At 37.7% G+C, this 19,778-nt stretch overlaps 1 protein-coding gene across 2 annotated transcripts in view; it reads left to right on the top strand.

The window, feature by feature from the left end:
• SGTB (small glutamine rich tetratricopeptide repeat co-chaperone beta) overlaps positions 1-19,085 on the top strand; it is a 45,313-nt gene extending 26,228 nt beyond the window's left edge. Inside the window, exons 6-11 of one of the 2 annotated variants that reach the window (XM_043591364.1) lie at positions 8,501-8,605; positions 12,487-12,613; positions 12,730-12,792; positions 15,829-15,866; positions 16,091-16,174; positions 17,578-19,085. In XM_043591364.1, coding sequence (XP_043447299.1) covers positions 8,501-8,605; positions 12,487-12,613; positions 12,730-12,792; positions 15,829-15,866; positions 16,091-16,174; positions 17,578-17,689 — 529 coding nt within the window. In that variant the 3' untranslated portion in view covers positions 17,690-19,085. Of the gene's footprint in view, positions 1-8,500; positions 8,606-12,486; positions 12,626-12,729; positions 12,793-15,828; positions 15,867-16,090; positions 16,175-17,577 lie in introns of both variants that reach the window. The other variant, XM_043591354.1, reaches the window with a different exon arrangement.
• Positions 19,086-19,778: the final 693 nt, after the last annotated feature.

Here is a 19,778-nt window from a genome sequence, read left to right as displayed (position 1 = left end):
CATGGCTCAGAGCCTGGAGCCTGTTTCCGATTCTGTGTCTCCCTCTCTCTCTGCCCCTCCCCCGTTCATGCTCTGTCTCTCTCTGTCCCAAAAATAAATAAACATTGAAAAAAAAATTAAAAAAAAAAAAGATATTGCCTTTAATATTTCAGTATATTTGCTCAATCACATTTTTATTCAGCTATTTGTGCTCCCTCTGTTTATTAGTCCATGTTACTTTTGATGAATTTCAAGGTAAATTGCAGCCATTAGTACATTTTCCTCCTAACTACTTTATCATGCAATATCATTAATAGAATGATAGAATTAAGAGACAAATACATATACTTGCACAACACAAAACCCCCTATCAAGATACCGAAAATTCTTTATGCTCCTTCAGAGTCAGTTGCCTAAAACATCAGAGGCAACCATTGTTTTCTTTTTTCCACTAGAGGTAAGATTTGTTTCTTTTAGAATTCCACATAAAAGGAATCATACCACATGTACTTTTTTGAATGAGACTGTTTTTATTCAAGTTAATGGTTTCAAGCTTCACCATGTTCTTGCTTCTCTTAGTGGTTCTTTTTTTTTTTTTTAATGTTTGTTTATTTTTGAGAGAGAGAAAAAGAGAGAAAGAACATGTACAAGTTGGGGAGGGGCAGAGAGAGAGGGGCTGACAGAGGATCTGAAGCGAGTCTGATGTGGGGCTTGAACTCATGAACTGTGAGATTATGTCCTGAGCTGAAGTCAGACATTCAACCGACTGAGCCACCCAGGTGCCCCTCAATGGTTCTTATTTTTAATTACTCAGTAGTACTCTATTGTTTGAGTGAACCACAATTTGCTAAGCTGTTTTCCTGTTTATGGTCACCTGGGCTGCTTTTAGCTTTTTGTTTTGTACAAAATTTATAGCTGTTGGATCCATAACAAATTTAGTTGTACATACTAGAAATCCAACTATATTATCTTTACCAAAAAAATCCCTTTATTAATATGTTTTAATAATCTAGCCCCCAAAAATAAAAAATCCGAATAATTTGTAGAAAATGAATTCCTCAAGCTATGGTTTTGTTTTTTATTCCTGTCATCAGGTAAATATATGTTTTAGCATATTAAATATTTGAAACAAAAGTATTTAATTAAGTGTCACTAAATGTTATGACCAGCTATAGATGTTATCAGAAAATTGCTTGTTTATAGACACAGTAAGCCATACACTTCTGACTATGAATATAGTAAATTGGATCCTAAATAAATCATTTATTTCAAATGAGATTGCGTTCATTAATAATCTTATGTTTGCTAGTACTGGATTTGAAGAGATTATTGATAATACCTGTGCTTGCTTTTCATTTAATTATGGTTAAATTGAAATCAATAATCAAGCTTATCTTTTTCATTTAAATGGTATCTATTTTCCTGAGGAGTTCAGTAATAGAGCATGGAATTTAATATTAAATAACTAGAAAACTTTATTTGTATATTTAATACAAATATTGAGAAAAGGTTTAAAAATTTTTTAGACCATAGTGTTTTTTTTTTTTTTTAACTTTTTTTAATGTTTGTTTATTTTTGAAAGAGAGAGACAGAGACAAAGCACAAGTGGGACCGGGCAGAGAGGGAGAGAGAGGGAGACACAGAATCTGATGCAGGCTCCAGTCTCTAAGGTATCAACACAGCCTGACACGGGGCTTGAACTCATGAAGTGTGAGATCATGACCTAAGCTGAAGTCAGACGCCTAACCTCCTGAGCCACCGAGGCACCCCTAGAAGTGATTTTTTTTATTTGTTAAAAAACAATCAGTTGGCATATTTCTTAATCTTGAGTCTTGCTTTTCTAATATCTGTCTTAAAGGCTAATGATGCTTTAGGCTCAGGTTGGGTACCAGGAAAACCTGAGTCTTCCCTTGAATACCTATTATTTATTTTTGCCTTTTTTGTATACTCCTAGAATTGACCGTGATATGTAACGTATCAGTTTATCATACGTTTTACCTTATAGTTATATACATACTTTTTTCTTCAGGTGAAGGGCAGAGATTGGATCTTTTTTTTTTTTTTTTTTTTGTATCCCCTATAGTACCTAGCATTGTGCCTCACAGGAGTTCAGCCAATTTTTTTTTTTGGTTGCATGGAGGACTATACATAGAGGACTGTACACTTGTATACAGAAAACAACAAATGATTGAGTATAGGTCTAAAACATTTCCAAGTACTTTATAATATGAAATGATATTTTACATTAAACAAGCCAGTTTTCTGGGTCTTCTGCCCCTAAACAGTATTCTTTATTTCTTTTGTACAACCTCATTGCTGATTTGACCCATATTTGTCTCATGCTTCTGGGATGGAGGGATGGTTGAATGACTGAGGTGATAAATGGAATTAAAGATGTACAGGAGAGAGACCAGGCGTGATGGAGAAAATTTGTCCAGAAGACCTCTCAGGTGATGGGGAATTTGAGTTGGAGCTAGATTTGATGGACGTAAAGAAATTAGAGGAGAGGGAAAGGGTCTTAGGTTGGAGAGCATAATTTAAAAGGCACAATTAGGAATCATCAGGGCATGGTACCAAGGAATGCTAGAGACAGCATGAGCTCCGAGAAAGCTTGAAACAGAGACCACGTTGTTTGGCACTCTGTTTTCTTCCACCTCCATCAGCAGCATGTAGTCATTAGGCTCCCTGGGAGTTGGACTTGGTTTGTTGAACTTGGAATTGAATCTCAGGTCAGCCACTTAGTAGCTCTGTGATCTTGGGCAGCCACTTAAGCTTTTTGAGCTTCAGTTTCCTCACTTGTAAAATAGAGGTGATACTAACCACATCATAGGGTAGCTGAAGAGTAATAATGTATGTAAAGGAACTAGCGTAGCTCTAGGCTTTCAGTATTTGTTTCTTTCAAAAACAGTGTCATTCCTAGCTGTAGAAAGAGGTTTTTGCTATAACTTATTTATGCATGACGTATGGTATGGGAGATGTAAGGCATCTGTGATTTATTTTTCTGCCTTATTTTCTCTAAAAATAGAACACAGATTGTATTCATGGTCTTTCTCTAACAAGGTAAAGAAAGCGAGGGTGTCTCCAAACATGGTGACTCTGACTGTATTCTTCTGTTGGAATTTCATTAGTTATGCCCTGATAACCAGACAGCTGGGGCAGTGAGAGCCGGCCACACTGATATTCAGTTCAGACATTGGCATGTTTGGCTTTATCTCACAGAAGATTGGAGTGGAATGCAGCCTGACTTCTCTTCCCTTTCCTGGCCTCAGAGGTTCAGGTGCCTGCATCCTCTTTTGAAAGATGCTAGCTTGCAGTTTGTGTTCTAAAGCAAAAGCTGTCAAGATTGAAAGAGGTGTCAGGTCACCCTCTTAATGTTCTGCCCACTCTTCTCTCGGTGTGATTCTCCTTGCTTTATTCCTTGTCTTGTTATCAGCATCTGAAGCCAGAGATCAGGGTGTCTTCTCCTCAGTTTCCCTTTTCCATATACCTCCCAGTAGCCCATTTGTTCTCTCCTCCATTTCCATCACTATTCCCTTAGGTTCTTAAATCTGTTAAATTAGTGCTGCAGTAAGTTCATTTGGCTTCACGTTTCTACTTGCCCTCCGCAATCCATTCTTCTGCCAAAAGAGTCTTTCTAAAATGTGAAATTAATCATGTAATTCTTGCTTTTGCTGACTTCTTATGAGTAACATGTTGCAACATGTCTCCGTGGTTTTATGTGCTCTGCCTAAAATGTTTCCTAGGAAAGACTTTAAAACATTTTTTTACGTTTATTTTTTATTCACTTTTTAAAAGTAGCCTCCATGTCCAATGTGGAGCTTGAACTCAGAACCCTGAGATCAACAGTCAGATGTTCTACCGATGAAACCACCTGAGCACCCCTGGAAAGACTTTTTAAATTTCTTCTCTTCCCAGCCTCCTGTCCATGCCCTTCTGCCCTTCCCCAACCATGTCCTATGGAGTGGTGCTAATCAGTAATGTAGCTCCTAGCCACATGTGGCTGCTCAGATGTAGGTTCAACTTAACAAAATAAAAAATTCAGTTCCTCACTTGCACTACCATATTTCAAGTGCTCTTTAGTTATATGTGGGAAGGGACTACTGTATAGGATAGCACCGATGAAGAACTTGTTTATCACAAAGTTCTATTAGACACCTCTGCAGAAGGTTAACCAGACTTTTCTCATGTTGCCTCTTCCTCTGATACTTTGTCGATACCTCCTTTGATTCCATTGCTGAAATTATCATACTATTTACTTATTTATTTACATGTCTTATTCCCTATTAAGGCAGTGAAAGATTGGAGGGCAGAATTATATCCTCTTCATCACTGTGTATTTGGTTTGGAGTTCAGGGTTTAGCATATTATAGTTTTCAATGAAAGTTTGAGTTGAATTGATAAAGTGAATTTTAGAAGGGGGAATTGCCTTTACTTGAAGATGCTGATCATGAAGCAGTCATATGTCAGCATGTTTTAATATATACAATCATAAATTATATATTATCTATAATTTCATAAGTTTATTATGGAATGTATGTGTATTTAGGAAAATAAATTTAAAACTATTTAAAACCTATTTCAACTTATTGAAAGAGTAATACATGAACATCCATATATACTTACCTTAGAATCAGAAATAGCTAACATTTGCCATGTTTTTTTTTTTGTCTCTCTTTCTGTCTTTTTATGAGTGTGTGTGTGTGTGTTTGTGTGTGTGTGTGTGTGTGTGTGTGTGTGTGTGTACGTACCTGTGTATAAAATTTTCTTGGTGGTCCCAAATACTTCAATTATATCTCTTAAGAATAAGGCTATACTCTTCATAACTATCATTCCCATCACATGCAAGAAAATGGCATTAACATTGAAATTTCTCCATTTGTCCCCAAAATACCTTCTGTAGCTATGTCTTTTCATCCAGAATCCAATCACTGTTTGTGTATTGCATTTTGCTATGTTACTTTCATCTGCTTTAATCTAGAAAATATTACTGTATTTATTTATTTATTTATTTATTTATTTATTTTTAATGACAGACATATTTAAAGAGTTCAGGCGAGTGATTTTATAGAATGTGCCATATTCTTGATTTGTGTGACTGCTTCCTCATGATTAATTTGAGGTTAAAGTTTGGTGTGAAGCCTACAAAAATAGTAACATAAATAAAAGTGTACTATTTATTGCACTATGGTAGGAGGCACATAATTTCAAGCTATCCATTAATGGTGATTGTAAGTTTGATATCTTAGGGTGGTAACCACCATATCTCTCTTATTATTCCTTTTCTAATTAAAAATTATCTGTAGGGTCAGATCATGTGAATATCCATTCCCCAATAATCTTTTACTCAATGTTTTACCATCCATTCACGATATTTCCTTGACTTGGTAAAATGCTGATTGCTACAAAATGATGATTTTCTGATTTTATCATTTCATTTACATATATTTCCTCACGTATTTCTGTAGAGAAGAGCTTCTTTCCATTCCCTCATTTTTTCTTTCCTCCTCCTTCTCCCTCCCCCAACTTTTTTGAGTATCATTATGGACTCATGAATTTTTAAAACCCTATTTAATATGTTATAATAAATGACCATAATCATTATTTTTGGCACTTCTATTATTCCATATTTAGCTGGTGGGAGCCCCTTTAAACTTGCTATGTGTCCTTCTATAGAACTTTGTTTTTGGATACTTTCTTACTTTCTGAGACATCAAGGTATTCCACATTGCCTTGTGTTTTCTCTGCCCTGGACCTGAGCCCAGCTATTTCTACAGGTAGCTCCTGTTCTTATTAGTGGAGAATAGAATTCAGAAACCAGGATCTGTTTGCAAGACATGATCATTGCTACTGAAGAAGTGTTAGTGCTTCTTCAGTAAACAGATCTAGGAATTAGAATTTTTAAAAAGGCATTGGTTTATACAGATATCTTCACAGAAATCTCTCTTACCATTCCCCTTTTATATGGATTTCTGTTCTTCCAGAATGAAAAAACGCTGCTTTCTAATACCACCAGTATATTTACTCATTAGCTCTACCCTTCAATATTCTTCAGTTGATAGTCTGATATCAATATTCTACCACTAGTAAGCCTACTAAGTAAACTTCAGTTTCTTTGCAAAATTTTTTCGCCTTAGAATCCACCTCATTAAAAATATATACTCAGAATACTGTACTTGAATTTCACTTGATCTCTTATTGATACACAGCATCATTTGTTTCTGTTTTACTCCATTTGAAGGTTTTCTTTTTTACCCTTTTTGAAGTCTCATTCCCATTTTTATTCTAACTACCCCATGCCACCCATCCTCTGTGAGAGTGAAACTTTTCTTACAAGTTTGATTTCTGAGCCATATTAATGTTTTCCATAAAATTAAACTAACAGGATTCATCAGTAATAATGACTCTCTTTATCCTTAATACTTTTTGTTTCATTTCTGATATTAGGGTTTCTACATCAGCTTTTTTTTTGCTTGGTTTTAAGTTGGCCCAATTGCCTTTTTCTGTCCCTTTAATATGTATGTGATTATGTTTTAGGTGATATGTATACAGTTTGAGAAACTGATTTTTATCTAGTTTACTTTGTAATTGCTTTTAAGTTTGAGTTGTTTTGTTTTTTTTAATTTTTAACGTTTTATTTATTTTTGAGACAGGGAGAGACAGAGCATGAACAGGGGGGGGGGGGTCAGAGAGAGGGAGACACAGAATTTGAAACAGGCTCCAGGCTCTGAGCTGTCAGCACAGAGCCCGACGCGGGGCTTGAACTCATGGACCGCGAGATCATGACCTGAGCCGAAGTCCGCCGCTTAACCGATTGAACCACCCAGGCGCCCCAAGTTTGAGTTGTTCTTATGCTATCATATGTTCTGGCTTCTCTCTCCCCTTCTTTTTTTTCTTTTTTGCCTTTTATTGTAATGATTTATTTTTACTTCATTTTTTCTAATTGTTTGGAAGTGATATATTCTATATCTCTTATTTTAATGGTCATTTAAAAAAATATTTATTTTTGAGAGAATGCAAGTGGGGGAGGGGCAGGGAGAAGGAGCCAGAGGATTCAAAGCAGATTTCATGCTGACAGGAGCAAGCCTGATGTGGGGCTTGAACTCACAAACCATGAGATTTTGACCTGAGCTTAAGTTGGATGCTCAACTGACTGAGCCACCCAGGAGCCCCCAGAATTGTTACTTTGATTAGTGCTCTATCCATTAGGCCTCGAAAAGTGTCTGTGCATTAGCTAGACCTTGATAGATATATGAGTTGAATGAATAAATAAGAACTATTTATTCTGGAATAAATAGAAGAATGAATGGGGCAGTAGTGGGATGGAGGGCAGGAGACATTATGGAATGTTTTAGTTTGAAGGGCTCGCGTGTAGAACAGTCATTCTGCTTATTTAGTCATTCTGCTTATGGCCTTGAGGGTTGAAGTGGGCACTATAACAGGGAAACAGAGGGCTGTCTACTCTCAAGATTGTGTGCAGGAAGAGGAAGTAGCTTGATTATACTGTCAGGCCCCAGTTATTCCAGGAGAGATTTGTTAGAGGTAAGCTAGAAGGGATTCAATAGTGCTTAATTGCTCCGAGATTCTGTGCTCAGTGGATGGAATGCATTGCCATCCTTTGTTTGCAGCCAGATTCTGGCACACGGGTAAGTTAGATTTTCATCTTAGACTTGCCAGATGATGATCTTAACCCTACTAGTAAAGTGATCATTTAACAGCATACCCCTGGGTAGCCATTTGCCACTGTCTCTCACTCTGCATTCTCCTCTAGTAATTCCTGGTGTTTTCAGTTTTCTGTTTGGGCAAATTCGAAAGGCAATAAGTAGGTAGATCAGTTGTATGACTCACTTATTTGTCTTTTCTGTAGGAAAGCACACAGTGAAAGGTGGCCTGCATATTTTCTCTGAATTATTTTTTAATTTTTTTTTTTTTTAAATTTTTTTTTTCAACGTTTATTCATTTTTGGGACAGAGAGAGACAGAGCATGAACAGGGGAGGGGCAGAGAGAGAGGGAGACACAGAATCGGAAACAGGCTCCAGGCTCTGAGCCATCAGCCCAGATCCTGACGCGGGGCTCGAACTCACGGACCGCGAGATCGTGACCTGGCTGAAGTCGGACGCTTAACCGACTGCGCCACCCAGGCGCCCCGTGAATTATTTTTTAATTTTGTTAATGTTTATTTTTGAGAGAGAGAGACAGAGAGGCAGAGAGATGGAGACACAGAATCCTAAGCCGGCTTCAGGCTCTGAGCTGTTAGCACAGAGCCCAATATGGGGCTTGAACTCACAAACCACAAGATCATGACCTGAGCTGAAGTCAGATGCTTAACCAACTAAGCCACCCAGGAGCCCCTGAATTTTGTTTTTGAGTTATCGTTTTGATTGTAGAATTATCTTTGTTTGATTTAGATATTTACTGGAAGTTATATGCAAAGTGGGACAAGGAAAATATAGTTTTATTAGTACTAATCTCAATTAGTGCCTTGAGGCTGCTTGTAATAAATATCTCTTCTCTTTCTCTTAGGGCTGCTGCTCAGAGTAAATTAGGTCACTACACAGATGCAATAAAGGATTGTGAGAAGGCAATAGCAATCGATTCAAAGTACAGCAAGGCCTATGGGAGAATGGGGTAAGTTCTGGCAAAATGTTCAAAGTAGTACCAAGGAGTATCAAATATGCTGTTCTTAATGGCTTGGTTTTCAATTTCCTGCTTAAATATTGCATTCTCTATTAGGAGGATAAATATAACATTGAGAGAGGAAATGACTGCAATTTCTATGACTTGGGATAGAGATGATCAGTTGTATGATGAATGGTTGGTTGTTGGAGAAAATAATACAACCTTACTCAGTAGACTCACTTCCTGTTCAAGCCCACAAATCTCAAATGAGCACTCAATATCTTGGCAGACAATGCTACTGTACTTGCTTCTAAATTCACCTTACTACGCTGAGTGGCTGCTTCTCACTTTTTCTCTCTTCAAATTTCTACCATACCCTCTATGGCAGCTCTCAGCTGAAGGTATTGCCTTGCACTTAACTAAGAAAATAGATCCATGTAGAAGAAAAATAACTCTTCCTACTTCTGAATCAACCAATCTACTTGCATTTATATCCTCACAGACTGCCTTTTATTCCTTTTCAAATGGGAGGGTTCTTATCTAAGACTTCATTCATGCCTTAGGTCTCATCCTTTTGTACCTTCTTCAGGACTTTACCCTTGGAGTCCTCTCCTTTATCTTCTGCAACACAAGGTTGTCTCTAACAGTGGCAGTGACTGCGCGGAAAGGTCCTAGAAAATCACCCACTGGAACCAAGATTTTACTCCGCGAGGCCATTTCCCAGCTCCTCTTTTTCTGCATTGTCCCCATGGCTGGCTGGGTTTGCTCTCTCATCTCCCTCATGTCTCATTTGCTCTCCACTCACTCCATTAAGGCCTTTGTCTCTATCACTGTGCTGACAGCCCTGTTCAAGGTCACCAGTTGTCTATATTTTGCCAAGGCCAGTGTTCGTGTCTGTATCCTTACCCTGCTCCATGTTTTAGTATTTGGCACAAGTAACTTTTTTTGTAAGATTATTTATTTAAGTAATCTCTCTACCCAGTATGGGGGCTTTGAATTCACGAGCCCAAGATCAAGAGTCTCATGCTTTTCTGACTGAACCAGCCAGGTGCCCCAGCATGATTAACTCATTTTTGAAATACTTCATTCTCTCTGCTTCTGTGTCATCATACTTCCTAGTTTTCCTTCTCCTTCACTGGATGCTCTTTCCTCGTCTCTTACTGTTTCTTCCTTCTCTACTGCCTACTTCAGGGCTTTCTCTCCTGCTGCTGTCGTTTGTCTGTTCTCTCTTCTGATTCTGTCCTGTCCCATGCTTTTAAATTCCATTTTAAGTCTGTACTCATTATTCATGGAGTCTGTATTCATGAATTTGCCTACATGCTGCAATTTGTTTGCAACCCCCAAATCAATACTTACTGTGCTTTGGTGGTCATTCACAGAAGGGTGAAAAATTTGAGTCACTTGTCTATCATGCCAGTTCTCCGCAGAGGTCTGATAAAGCTCTGCCTTTTTGTTTTAGCTCTTAGGCTATAAACAAGTGTCCTTTTCACAGTTTTTTTAGTGCTATTTTTTTTTTTTTTTTGCTCTTTTATGCCTTTTGTGGTTGATTTCCTGTTTACACTGGCCCCCAAATGTAGGCTGAAGTGTTGTCTGGTGTTCCTAAGCACAAGAAGGCTAGAATGCACCTTATGAAGAAAATACATGTGTTAGATAATTCTTGATCAGAAATGAGTTAGTGCTTTTGGCTGTTAGTTCATTGCTAATGAATCAGTAATATATATTAAATAAGGTTTCTTTAAACAGAAACACATGTAAAATAAGATTATATTTTGACCTATTGATGAAAATGTTGTAACCAAAAGCTCACAGGATCCCAACCCTGTATTTCCTCTAGGAGGAGTTGTTCATTATTTACTAATTTAGTGTTTGGGGTGACTTTATAGAATTTAACTACCGTCACTAATGAGACTCAGCTTTGTTTGATGGAGCTCTTAAGTTATATGCCTGAATTCCATACTCATATATTCAATTACTTTTCATCTCCACCTAGATATTAATAGGCATTTAAAGCTTAACATGTCCCCAAAAGAACTTTTGTTCCCTTCTTAAATCTTCCGCATCTCAGTAAATGGTGTCATCATTCACCTATACCCAGTGCTCAGGTGAAAAGCCTAGGAGTCTCCTTCATTCTTGTTACACCTGACACAACTAATTCTATCAGCAAGTCCTGTCAATTCTGGTTTCCATATTCAGTACTATGTATCTTGAATGCTGTCTTGTTTATAGCCCTAGTCAAATTATCATCTCGTAAATAGGCTATTGCAGTAGCTTCATAACTGGTCCCCTTGCTACCCTTCCACCCCCACCCATGTCAGTCTTCTGCAGAGAAGCCAGAGTGAACATTTTAAAACATAGATCAGATCTGTCATTCTGTTGCAACCAGAATAAAATCCAGACTCCAAACCACAGTCATATATGATCTGGCACCTAATTATTCCCTGATGTCATCTCTTTCCACACTTTATTTTCTGTGCTTCCTCCTCATCAGCTTTTGTCCCGTTCCTTAAGCCTTCTCAGGGCCATTGTGTTTGCTGTATCTTCTCTTTAGATGCCCCTCCTCTGATTTTCATGTGGCTGCCTTCTTCTCATCACTCAGGTCTTTTTAGTGTGCCTGTCTTTGAGGAGCTCCCCTATTCATTCTCCTTAATATTACTATTTTTTTGTTTGTTTATTGCTTATTTTCCCAGGGAGGATGAAATTTTCTTAAACTCAAGGACTTTTCCTTTCTCATTGTGAACTATAAAGTAGTCTCTGGTATGCAGTAGGATTTCAATAAATACTTATTGACTGTTGATTAGTTGAGGACTCTGATGACGTATCTTTCATGGTTGACAAGTAGAAAACAAATTAGGTTCTGAGAACTTTTCTTTGGTTAGGCCCTGTATTCTGTCTAGATCAGAAGTCTGGGAGGCAAGTCGTCCAAGAATGAATTGGGGTAATTTATTAAAAATGAACATAGAACAAATAAAAAACCTCAGTACTTTCTCTCCATATACACCATTATTATGTAGTTCTGAAGTAATGGTCTGATAAATAAATTCTACTAACTAGGTAGCGAAAATATAAAAATTTAGTAACTAACTCTTTGATCTGTGCCTGGGATATGTGTTGAGTTGTAAAGGGTGCTAATTTTATTTACTTAACAATAAACATGTCTTGTTCAGGAGAAGCTTGCTGATACCTCATAACCCAATTTTATTTTTTATTTTTATTTCTATTTATTTTTTTTAATTAAAAAAAGTTTATTTTAATGTTTATTTATTTTTGAGAGAGCATGAGTAGGGAAGGGGCAGAATCTGAAGCAGGATCCAGGCTCTGAGCTGTCCGCACAGAGCCCGCTGTGGGCTCGAACTCAGGAACTGCGAGATCACAACCTGAGCCGAAGTTGAACGTTTAACCGACTGAGCCACCCAGGAGCCCCTATTTTTACTTTTTTAATGGCAAATTGATATTTATTGTGGCTCAGGGTCCCTGCTAGGAAGAAGGAAGAAAGTGGGACATTAGGAAGCACAAATCTAGTTCAGAGTTCTTGAAATGGTTTTAGCTTCATGGAGTTAAAATGGCCACAGGATTGTTAGCTCTCTTCTTTGTGGAGCTTTATCATTCATAAGGCAAATTACTTCACATATTAGGCTTAAAATTGGAAGGGTAGGTAAGAGTCATTTCTAAGCATTAAATTCATGATTCATAGGACAGCCACGTTTGTCAGCAAGCAGAATAGATAAAGTCCAGACTTACGAATCTTGGAATTAGAAGGAATTTTAGTGATACTTCTGTGAATCATAGTACAGTGAATAAATTAAATGTGTAGCCTGGATTCACATTGAATACTGAGACAGATGTTTCTTTGTGATGTTCTTTAATCATATCTTATATTGTATTCTTTTCAGACTGGCCCTCACTGCCATAAATAAATTCGAAGAAGCAGTTACAAGTTATCAAAAGGCATTAGATCTTGACCCTGAAAATGATTCTTACAAGTCAAATCTGAAAATAGCAGAACAGAAGTTAAGAGAGGTATCTAGTCCTGTAAGTTATTAATGCCAAATGAGGGAAATATTTTCTCTCATTCACAATTTATTAGAATCAAATTTTAGTGGTTAGAATAATTCTCAGATATAATTGTTTTACAGACAGGAACTGGATTGAGCTTTGACATGGCTAGCTTAATAAATAATCCAGCCTTCATTAGTATGGTGAGTATATTTCCTTTTCTGCTCTGCTGGCTGTTTTCCATAGAGTTATATGGTTCCCAAACTTGAAGAAACAAATAGGGGAGCTTTTGTAGAGGTGGTGGGGGTAACAGCAGTAGAATGGTCATATAATGCTCCGGCTCAGGTATGGATCTCTTTATGAGAAAGCCATGGATGGACTTCAGGAAGCCCATGGATTCCCTGAAATTGTATATAAAAATTTGTATACATGTACGTATATGCATTTTTCTAGAGAGAACTGTTTTTTTTCATCTGATTGGTGAAGGGGTCTGCAAATCTACAAAAGATTAAAAACAACTCTTTTACATGAAAGTGGCCTTAGGAAGATCCCTAATAATGGAGGTCTGATCTAAGGAGTTTGGCTGTGGTGGTTCCCTAAGCTCTCCTCTCAACATGGCCTGCTTCCTTCCTTTCATAAGAGTTTATTTGAACTTTTAGTATAATTCTCCTTTGTATGTACTTCATCCTACAAAACAACAAAATCACTCATGGATCTTTTTGAAAACATATGTTCTGGTCCAAAATGTGGAAACTCTGATTTCATGGGTCAGGGATATTACCTGGGTAATCTGTAATATTTCTGGCTGAGAATCATTCATTCCACCACATGCCATGCCCTTGGAAGGGCGCGGTACTACTTGTATTCGCCTTTGGTTCCTTCAAAAAATGTTGTCATGCATCCACAAAAATCTTCATTTGAATTGAAAGGCATGGAGGGCTCATTCCCAGTGAGTTAAAGAAGTCTTTTGAACATTTAGTAGGTTTGTAGCAATTGGTAGTTGAAATCTTTGTAGACAGTAGTTAATTACGACTTGCAAATAATTCAGGAACTCTCTTCAAGTCTCAGGATTGAGCCCATCAAATTTAAGTTGGTCTTCCGGTTTACATGTCAACAATTATATGTCTTTTTGTAGGTTTTGTGACATTTTTAAGCATTGTTACTCATTTGCGGGTGTCAGGCTATGCTCTTGTAGCAGGATGTGAAAATGGATTTCTTATACTTTCAGATTTGGTTTAGCCCTCGAGACGCTGTGCACCAAAGTGAAGTGTTGCAAAAGGTGCGGGTAAAAAACACACTGTGTGACTTGTATAAAGAGTCAGGTTGATAGAGAGTCAGGCTTTTTGGAGAAAGCTATTGAAGTTACAAAGCCCTTTTTCATGTATGAGGGAAGTAAAGGGCTGCCTTCCTCTCTAGCCCACAGAGAAAAGGCTTTTCTGGCCTTCTTAGAGAGCTTTCTAAATGGCCCTCAGTTTGGAAGACAGTAGACTGGGGTCTCACATGCCAGCTAAAGAAGGCTGTATGGTTTAGGAAGGAACTGTACTGAAGCCAGTGGAGGGGAGATGTGTTTCCTGTGGACCAAGGTGAGCACATGTGCTCATAAGATAGTCCTGTGTGAATCTGCCCAGAAAGGTTTCCACTACAGAGCCTCAGGACTAGAGGGCTGTGAAGAACCTGGGACTACAGTGTTCTTCATACTGTCCTTCCAGAAAGTTAATTACCTTTTTCAGAGAATGGACGAGAAATGCCCAGATTGGTGGGGGTGGGGGAAGTTTCTGCAGGACCTCAAAAGTGCCGCTGTAGAGAACCAGAGTAGTTTTAAACAACTTGCACACCCACTGAGCACAGGTGCAGAACCACTGAGCTAGTACCAGTCATCAAAGAATTTGCCTGTACCTGTGACTCTCTTCCTTCCCACAGAGCCAGGACTCTTGCCTAACAAGCTGGGAGAAGAGGCATAGAGGCATTGTGGTGAAAAAAGAGCAGGCAACTGGCTCACCTCTAGTAGGCCCACGTTTGGGAGGTGAAACGTTTTGCCTGTAAATGAATTTTATGTATTTGGTTATTACAGTGAGCAAGAAGTGAATTCTGGAGGTTGTTTTCTACCTTAGAGTGACTAGAGGACTGCATACTTCAAAGTGGCCAGAAAAGCTCTAGCATCTCCTCTGTATCTCTTCTACGTCCCAGAAACTAGAAGAGGGTGAACTGCTTTTGCAGAATCAGATAAAAAGATCTGTGAAAGGAGCACCTGGGTGTCTCGTTCAGTTAAGCATTCGACTCTTGATTTTAGCTCAGGTCATGATCTCACGGTTTTTGAGTTAGAACCCCACATCAGGCTTTGTGCTAACAGCACACAAGCAGGCTTTAGCACAAAGCCTGCTTGGGATTCTCTCTCTCTGTCTCTCTGTGCCCTTCTCCCACTCATGCTCTTTCTTGCTCTCTATCAAAATAAACTAAAAAAAAAAAAAAAAAAAAAGATTGTGAAATGAAATGCTTTATATTTATAGCTTATAAATCCTGGTTTTCCTGTGTAATGTCCATAGCTCTCATGCGTTGGTACCAGAAGCACCAATCCTGAAACTTGAGGAGAGTTATTGAATTGTTGGCAAGTCAAACAGTTCTCTTTATGGTAATGAGAGCATGTGATGGCTTCTTCCAACACCTTGTTTAGGGTCAGTGAATGAAAAATTACTGTCTACAAAGATTTAGACTCCATTTAAATTTTACATGAACTCCATTAAATTTTACATAAATTTGAGGCAAAAAAAATTGTTATGCTTTCAAAATGAAAAGTTATACAAGTGAATGCATGAATGAATGAATAGAATTCTCCTCCTACTGTAAGCACAGGAACGATTAATACTGCTGAGCCCCATGTGAGCAAGGTCACATCTCCTAGAGTCCTCTTTTGAAGGAGACCCTCAAGGGTAGAAGATTCTTTAGCCATACTTTTAAAGTTTTTATTTTTCCTGTTGGCTTTATTAATCTGGTCAGTAGTAGCAAGTAAACTGCTTAGTTTATTATAGTGTGTGTAACTTCTTTATCCTTGCAATATACTTTCACTGCCATTTTTTCTAGTACTTCTCTATTTTTTACATTCCCACTTCGTTGAGTATGCTAAAACTCTAGAAAATGTTACTATATACTGGTTTTGCTTTCATTCTTTTTTTTCCAAGTCTTTGTTAAAGACCCATAAATATTAACTGCCTTTAATGGGAAATGCCGCTTTTCAATTCCAGGCAGCAAGTTTAATGCAGAATCCTCAAGTTCAGCAGCTGTAAGTATATTTTCCCTTTCCACCTACCTGCCAGGTTCCTAATTTGAGCACATCACCACCAAAATGATAAGTGATAAATGATAGATAAATGCCAATTAGAACTGATAGCCATGCACATTTGACCTGACTTCCTACACAGTGCGGGTATATTTAGCTGATTTCTCCTTAGTCTGCTTGTTAAGAATATATACCAATCCTAGTGATCTATCTTTTGCCTATTCTAGAATGTCAGGAATGATGACAAATGCCATTGGGGGACCTGCTGCTGGAGTTGGAGGCCTAACTGACCTGTCTAGCCTCATCCAAGCGTAAGTGTTACTTAAATACAAATAGTAAAAAAGTTTATGTTTAACAGCTTGCCTCTAAAGTGAGAGGACCAGGGTTTCCTTTTTAAAATTTTCTTTCACTGTTCATATCAGTGGCCTCAGTAGTTATGCAATCTAGAGAAGTTTATAAATCGGAATTTTCAGACTGAAGGGCAGAAATCCAGAAGATCTGGATCCATGAAAAAGTTTTCTGGCAGATTTGAATAGGTACTCAAGGATGTAGATGAAATTCAAATATCTACTTAAAGAATGTATTAATTTATTAATTTAGGTGTATCTAAAAATCACATATTACATATATTAATGTTCCAACAATGTAGGAAACCATTTCATTTGAACTTTTCAGTGCATATGTCATCACTAAAGATACTTTTTGCATCTTCTCATTACTTGAGCACACTACCTTCACTTCCACCCAAGTTACTTTTTTTTTAGTGTTTATTTATGTATTTTGAGATAGAGCAAGCATGTGAGTGGGGGAGGGGCAGAGAGAGAGACAATCTCAAGCAGGCTCTGTAGCACAGAGCTCAACTGAGGCTCGATCTCCCAAACCGTGAATTCATGGCCTGAGCTGAAATCAAGAGTTGGATGCTTAAGCGACCGAGCCACCCAGGTGCCCCAAGATACTCTACTCTTTGAATTGATTTTTCAATCTGTGTGTCATGTTGTCACTGGAAATGTTATATGAAGACACAAATAGCATTTCCTTTTTTTTTTTTTTCAATATATGATATTTATTGTCAAATTGGTTTCCATACAACACCCAGTGCTCATCCCAAAAGGTGCCCTCCTCAATACCCATCACCCACCCTCCCCTCCCTCCCACCTCCCATCAACCCTCAGAGCATTTCCTTTTTTGATCACAACCATGTTACCCCTTAGAATATTGCATTTTTACAGTGATCTTTAAGTGGCATGATTATAGTGATATGTAACACTTGTAATTGAGGGTTACACACTCAGGAATTTGTATTACATTTCTTTGCCTTTGTAAAAATCAGTTCTCTTAGGTGACATACAGGTGACCAGAATGGGTATGACACCTATCATACCTGATGACAAGAGAAATTCCTTGCCTTGTATTTGAGCACATACAATTTAAGCATGTACTTTTCAGCCCTTAGCTTATTTGTCGTGTGGGTTATATGCATTTCAGGGAGTCACTTTTTAGCATGGGTGTTTTGTTCCTTATAAAGAACACTGTGCTGTAATAATGCTATATGGAGGCATTGGTAAACTTGAAGATACTAAAGCCATGATTCTAAAAGTTGTTTTTATAGAAAAGGTTCCCTCTGAGTAATACCCACATCCTCTGCAGTTCTTTTTGCTTGGGTATTATGTGACTGGAAATTCCTAATTCATACCACTTTGCCTCTTTACTACAGGGGACAGCAGTTTGCTCAGCAGATACAGCAACAGAATCCTGAACTTATAGAGCAACTTAGAAATCACATCCGGAGCAGATCATTCAGCAGCAGTACTGAAGAACATTCCTGACTTGACCAGGGACCCTAGTCCAGAGCACAAATGATTATGGCTCTTAAATGTTTGCTGTAGATAGTGGCCAAAACAAAGACACCTAAAGAATCAATCTGTCTAGATGATAGGTTTATCATAAACAGACTTGAACATGACTCCTTTGTAAACAAATGATCATTAGCCCTGTTGAGTGCCAGTATAGTACTGAACAGGGTTCCATTTTCAAATCAAATCATCATCATCATATTTGTATATTAGACCTAATAGCAGAGTATATTTATTGAACAGTAGCGCTGTGTATTGGCAAGTTCTCTAGCTCCAAATTCCCTTAAGCAGACTTTTTTGAAAGATGGGGATGACCAAGAGGAAAGGTTTCTCATGCTGATTCAGGAGAAATATACAGCCATGGAGGAGCATGTTTGGAGAGAAGAAATTTGTTGCCTAGTTTTAGCTCTGATAGTGCTATCAGTACTGACTATCACAGGGGCCAGTACTGTCCTTAATGCTGCTTGCTCTGATGCGGAACAAGGAATACTAAGAGCTGGTGAGAAGCATTTGGTGCAAGGGTTGTTTTGAAATGAAAAATAGATGCTGTGAATGTACAGAAGGTGAAAGTAGGATGTTCAGGTTGTTTGCATAGTTCTTAACCAATCTTGCCTGCAGTTTGATCTTGATAACGTTAGCATGGCCAATTACTCTAAGTACATAATCAAATACATTTAGAAATCCTTAATGGTACTGGTTAGGTCCATTGTATAACTATTCAATTTAACTAGCACAATTTCCCCAATGGTGACCTTACCATGGAAACTCTTAAATATATTTACATTTAAATAAGCCAGTGGTTTGATTCTCAAGTTAAGGATTTTCTAAGTGGCATTTAATTATGTGCCTATAAATACTGATTTTTTAAAACTATTTGATGGCTTATAAAAAGCTTCTATCACTAACATTGCTTGTTCATATAAACCTTTGCTATAATTTGGCTTGGCATGTTGCTTTTATGCTTCATCTTAATTTGATGCAATGTAAACATAACAGGGGACTTAAAATATTTTATGGACATCAGATCATAGTAGTTAATGAAGAGATATGGCATTAAGTATTAATGGCATGACTCTACAGTGATGAGAGACCATTTTAACTAGAATTTTTGTTAATTATGAAATTGGTTAAGTTGGGTGAACACATAATCATTTCACAAGTGTTGTGAGAGAAAACTGAAAAATTAAGTAATATAAAATTAACTCAGTAATACTCATGATGATGAAGGCCTTACTATAACTGTTCTCCTCAAAAGACTAATAATGTGGTATCTACAAGGTTAAAAATCAACTCTTCCTTTCTTTCCTCTTGTGAGATTAGAACAGTGGTTCTGTAATTTCACTGTAAGAATTAAAAATGCAGATCCAGAGCCACACTTTCCATTTTTATTTAATAGGTCCTATAGTAACGCCTAGGAATCACCATTTTAAACAGCATCCTACACGGTTCTGATGTAGGTCTAAGGACTCTAATTTAGAGTAACGGTAAGTTAGAGATTTCTCCTCAGACCAGCAAATACCTCACTGCCTGTGCTCAGCTTACAGGGAAAACCCATAGGAATCTACAGTCTGGCCAGAGAAGAGCAGGACTTAAATTTTAGGCCCTCTGAATTCAATATCCTGTATTCCATTTAAACCAACTTTATTGTTCATGAGGTTAAATTCAACTCCTAGTGTTCAAGCATAATACAGAATGAAGTACTAACTATTCACATGAAAGGACTGTGCTGAAAACAAAAGTGAAACCTGATCCACAATTAAAAATTAGCTACTCTTGGGGTACTTGGCTGGCTGAGTCCCTACAGCATGTGACTCTTAATCTCAGGATCATGAGTTCAAGCCCCACGTTGGGTATAGAGCTTACTTAATTAAAAATAGCTACTCTTATCCAGTGGTAAGACAAAGTTTCTAGCAAAACTATCTTCAGTATATTAAAATGCTTTTAGATCAGTAAAACTGGTAAGCCTTTAGTTGACTATGAAAATCGAGAAAATGCAAATCAACAGTACCAAAAGTGAAAGAGGGGATATCACTGCAGCCCTCCAGACTTTAAAGGGTAATCG

This window comes from Prionailurus bengalensis, chromosome A1 (genome assembly GCF_016509475.1).
Source record: "Prionailurus bengalensis isolate Pbe53 chromosome A1, Fcat_Pben_1.1_paternal_pri, whole genome shotgun sequence".
Lineage (NCBI taxonomy): Eukaryota > Metazoa > Chordata > Mammalia > Carnivora > Felidae > Prionailurus > Prionailurus bengalensis.
The sequence above is the reverse complement of the archived record's forward strand: the minus strand, read 5'-3'. Positions and strand labels throughout refer to the sequence as shown.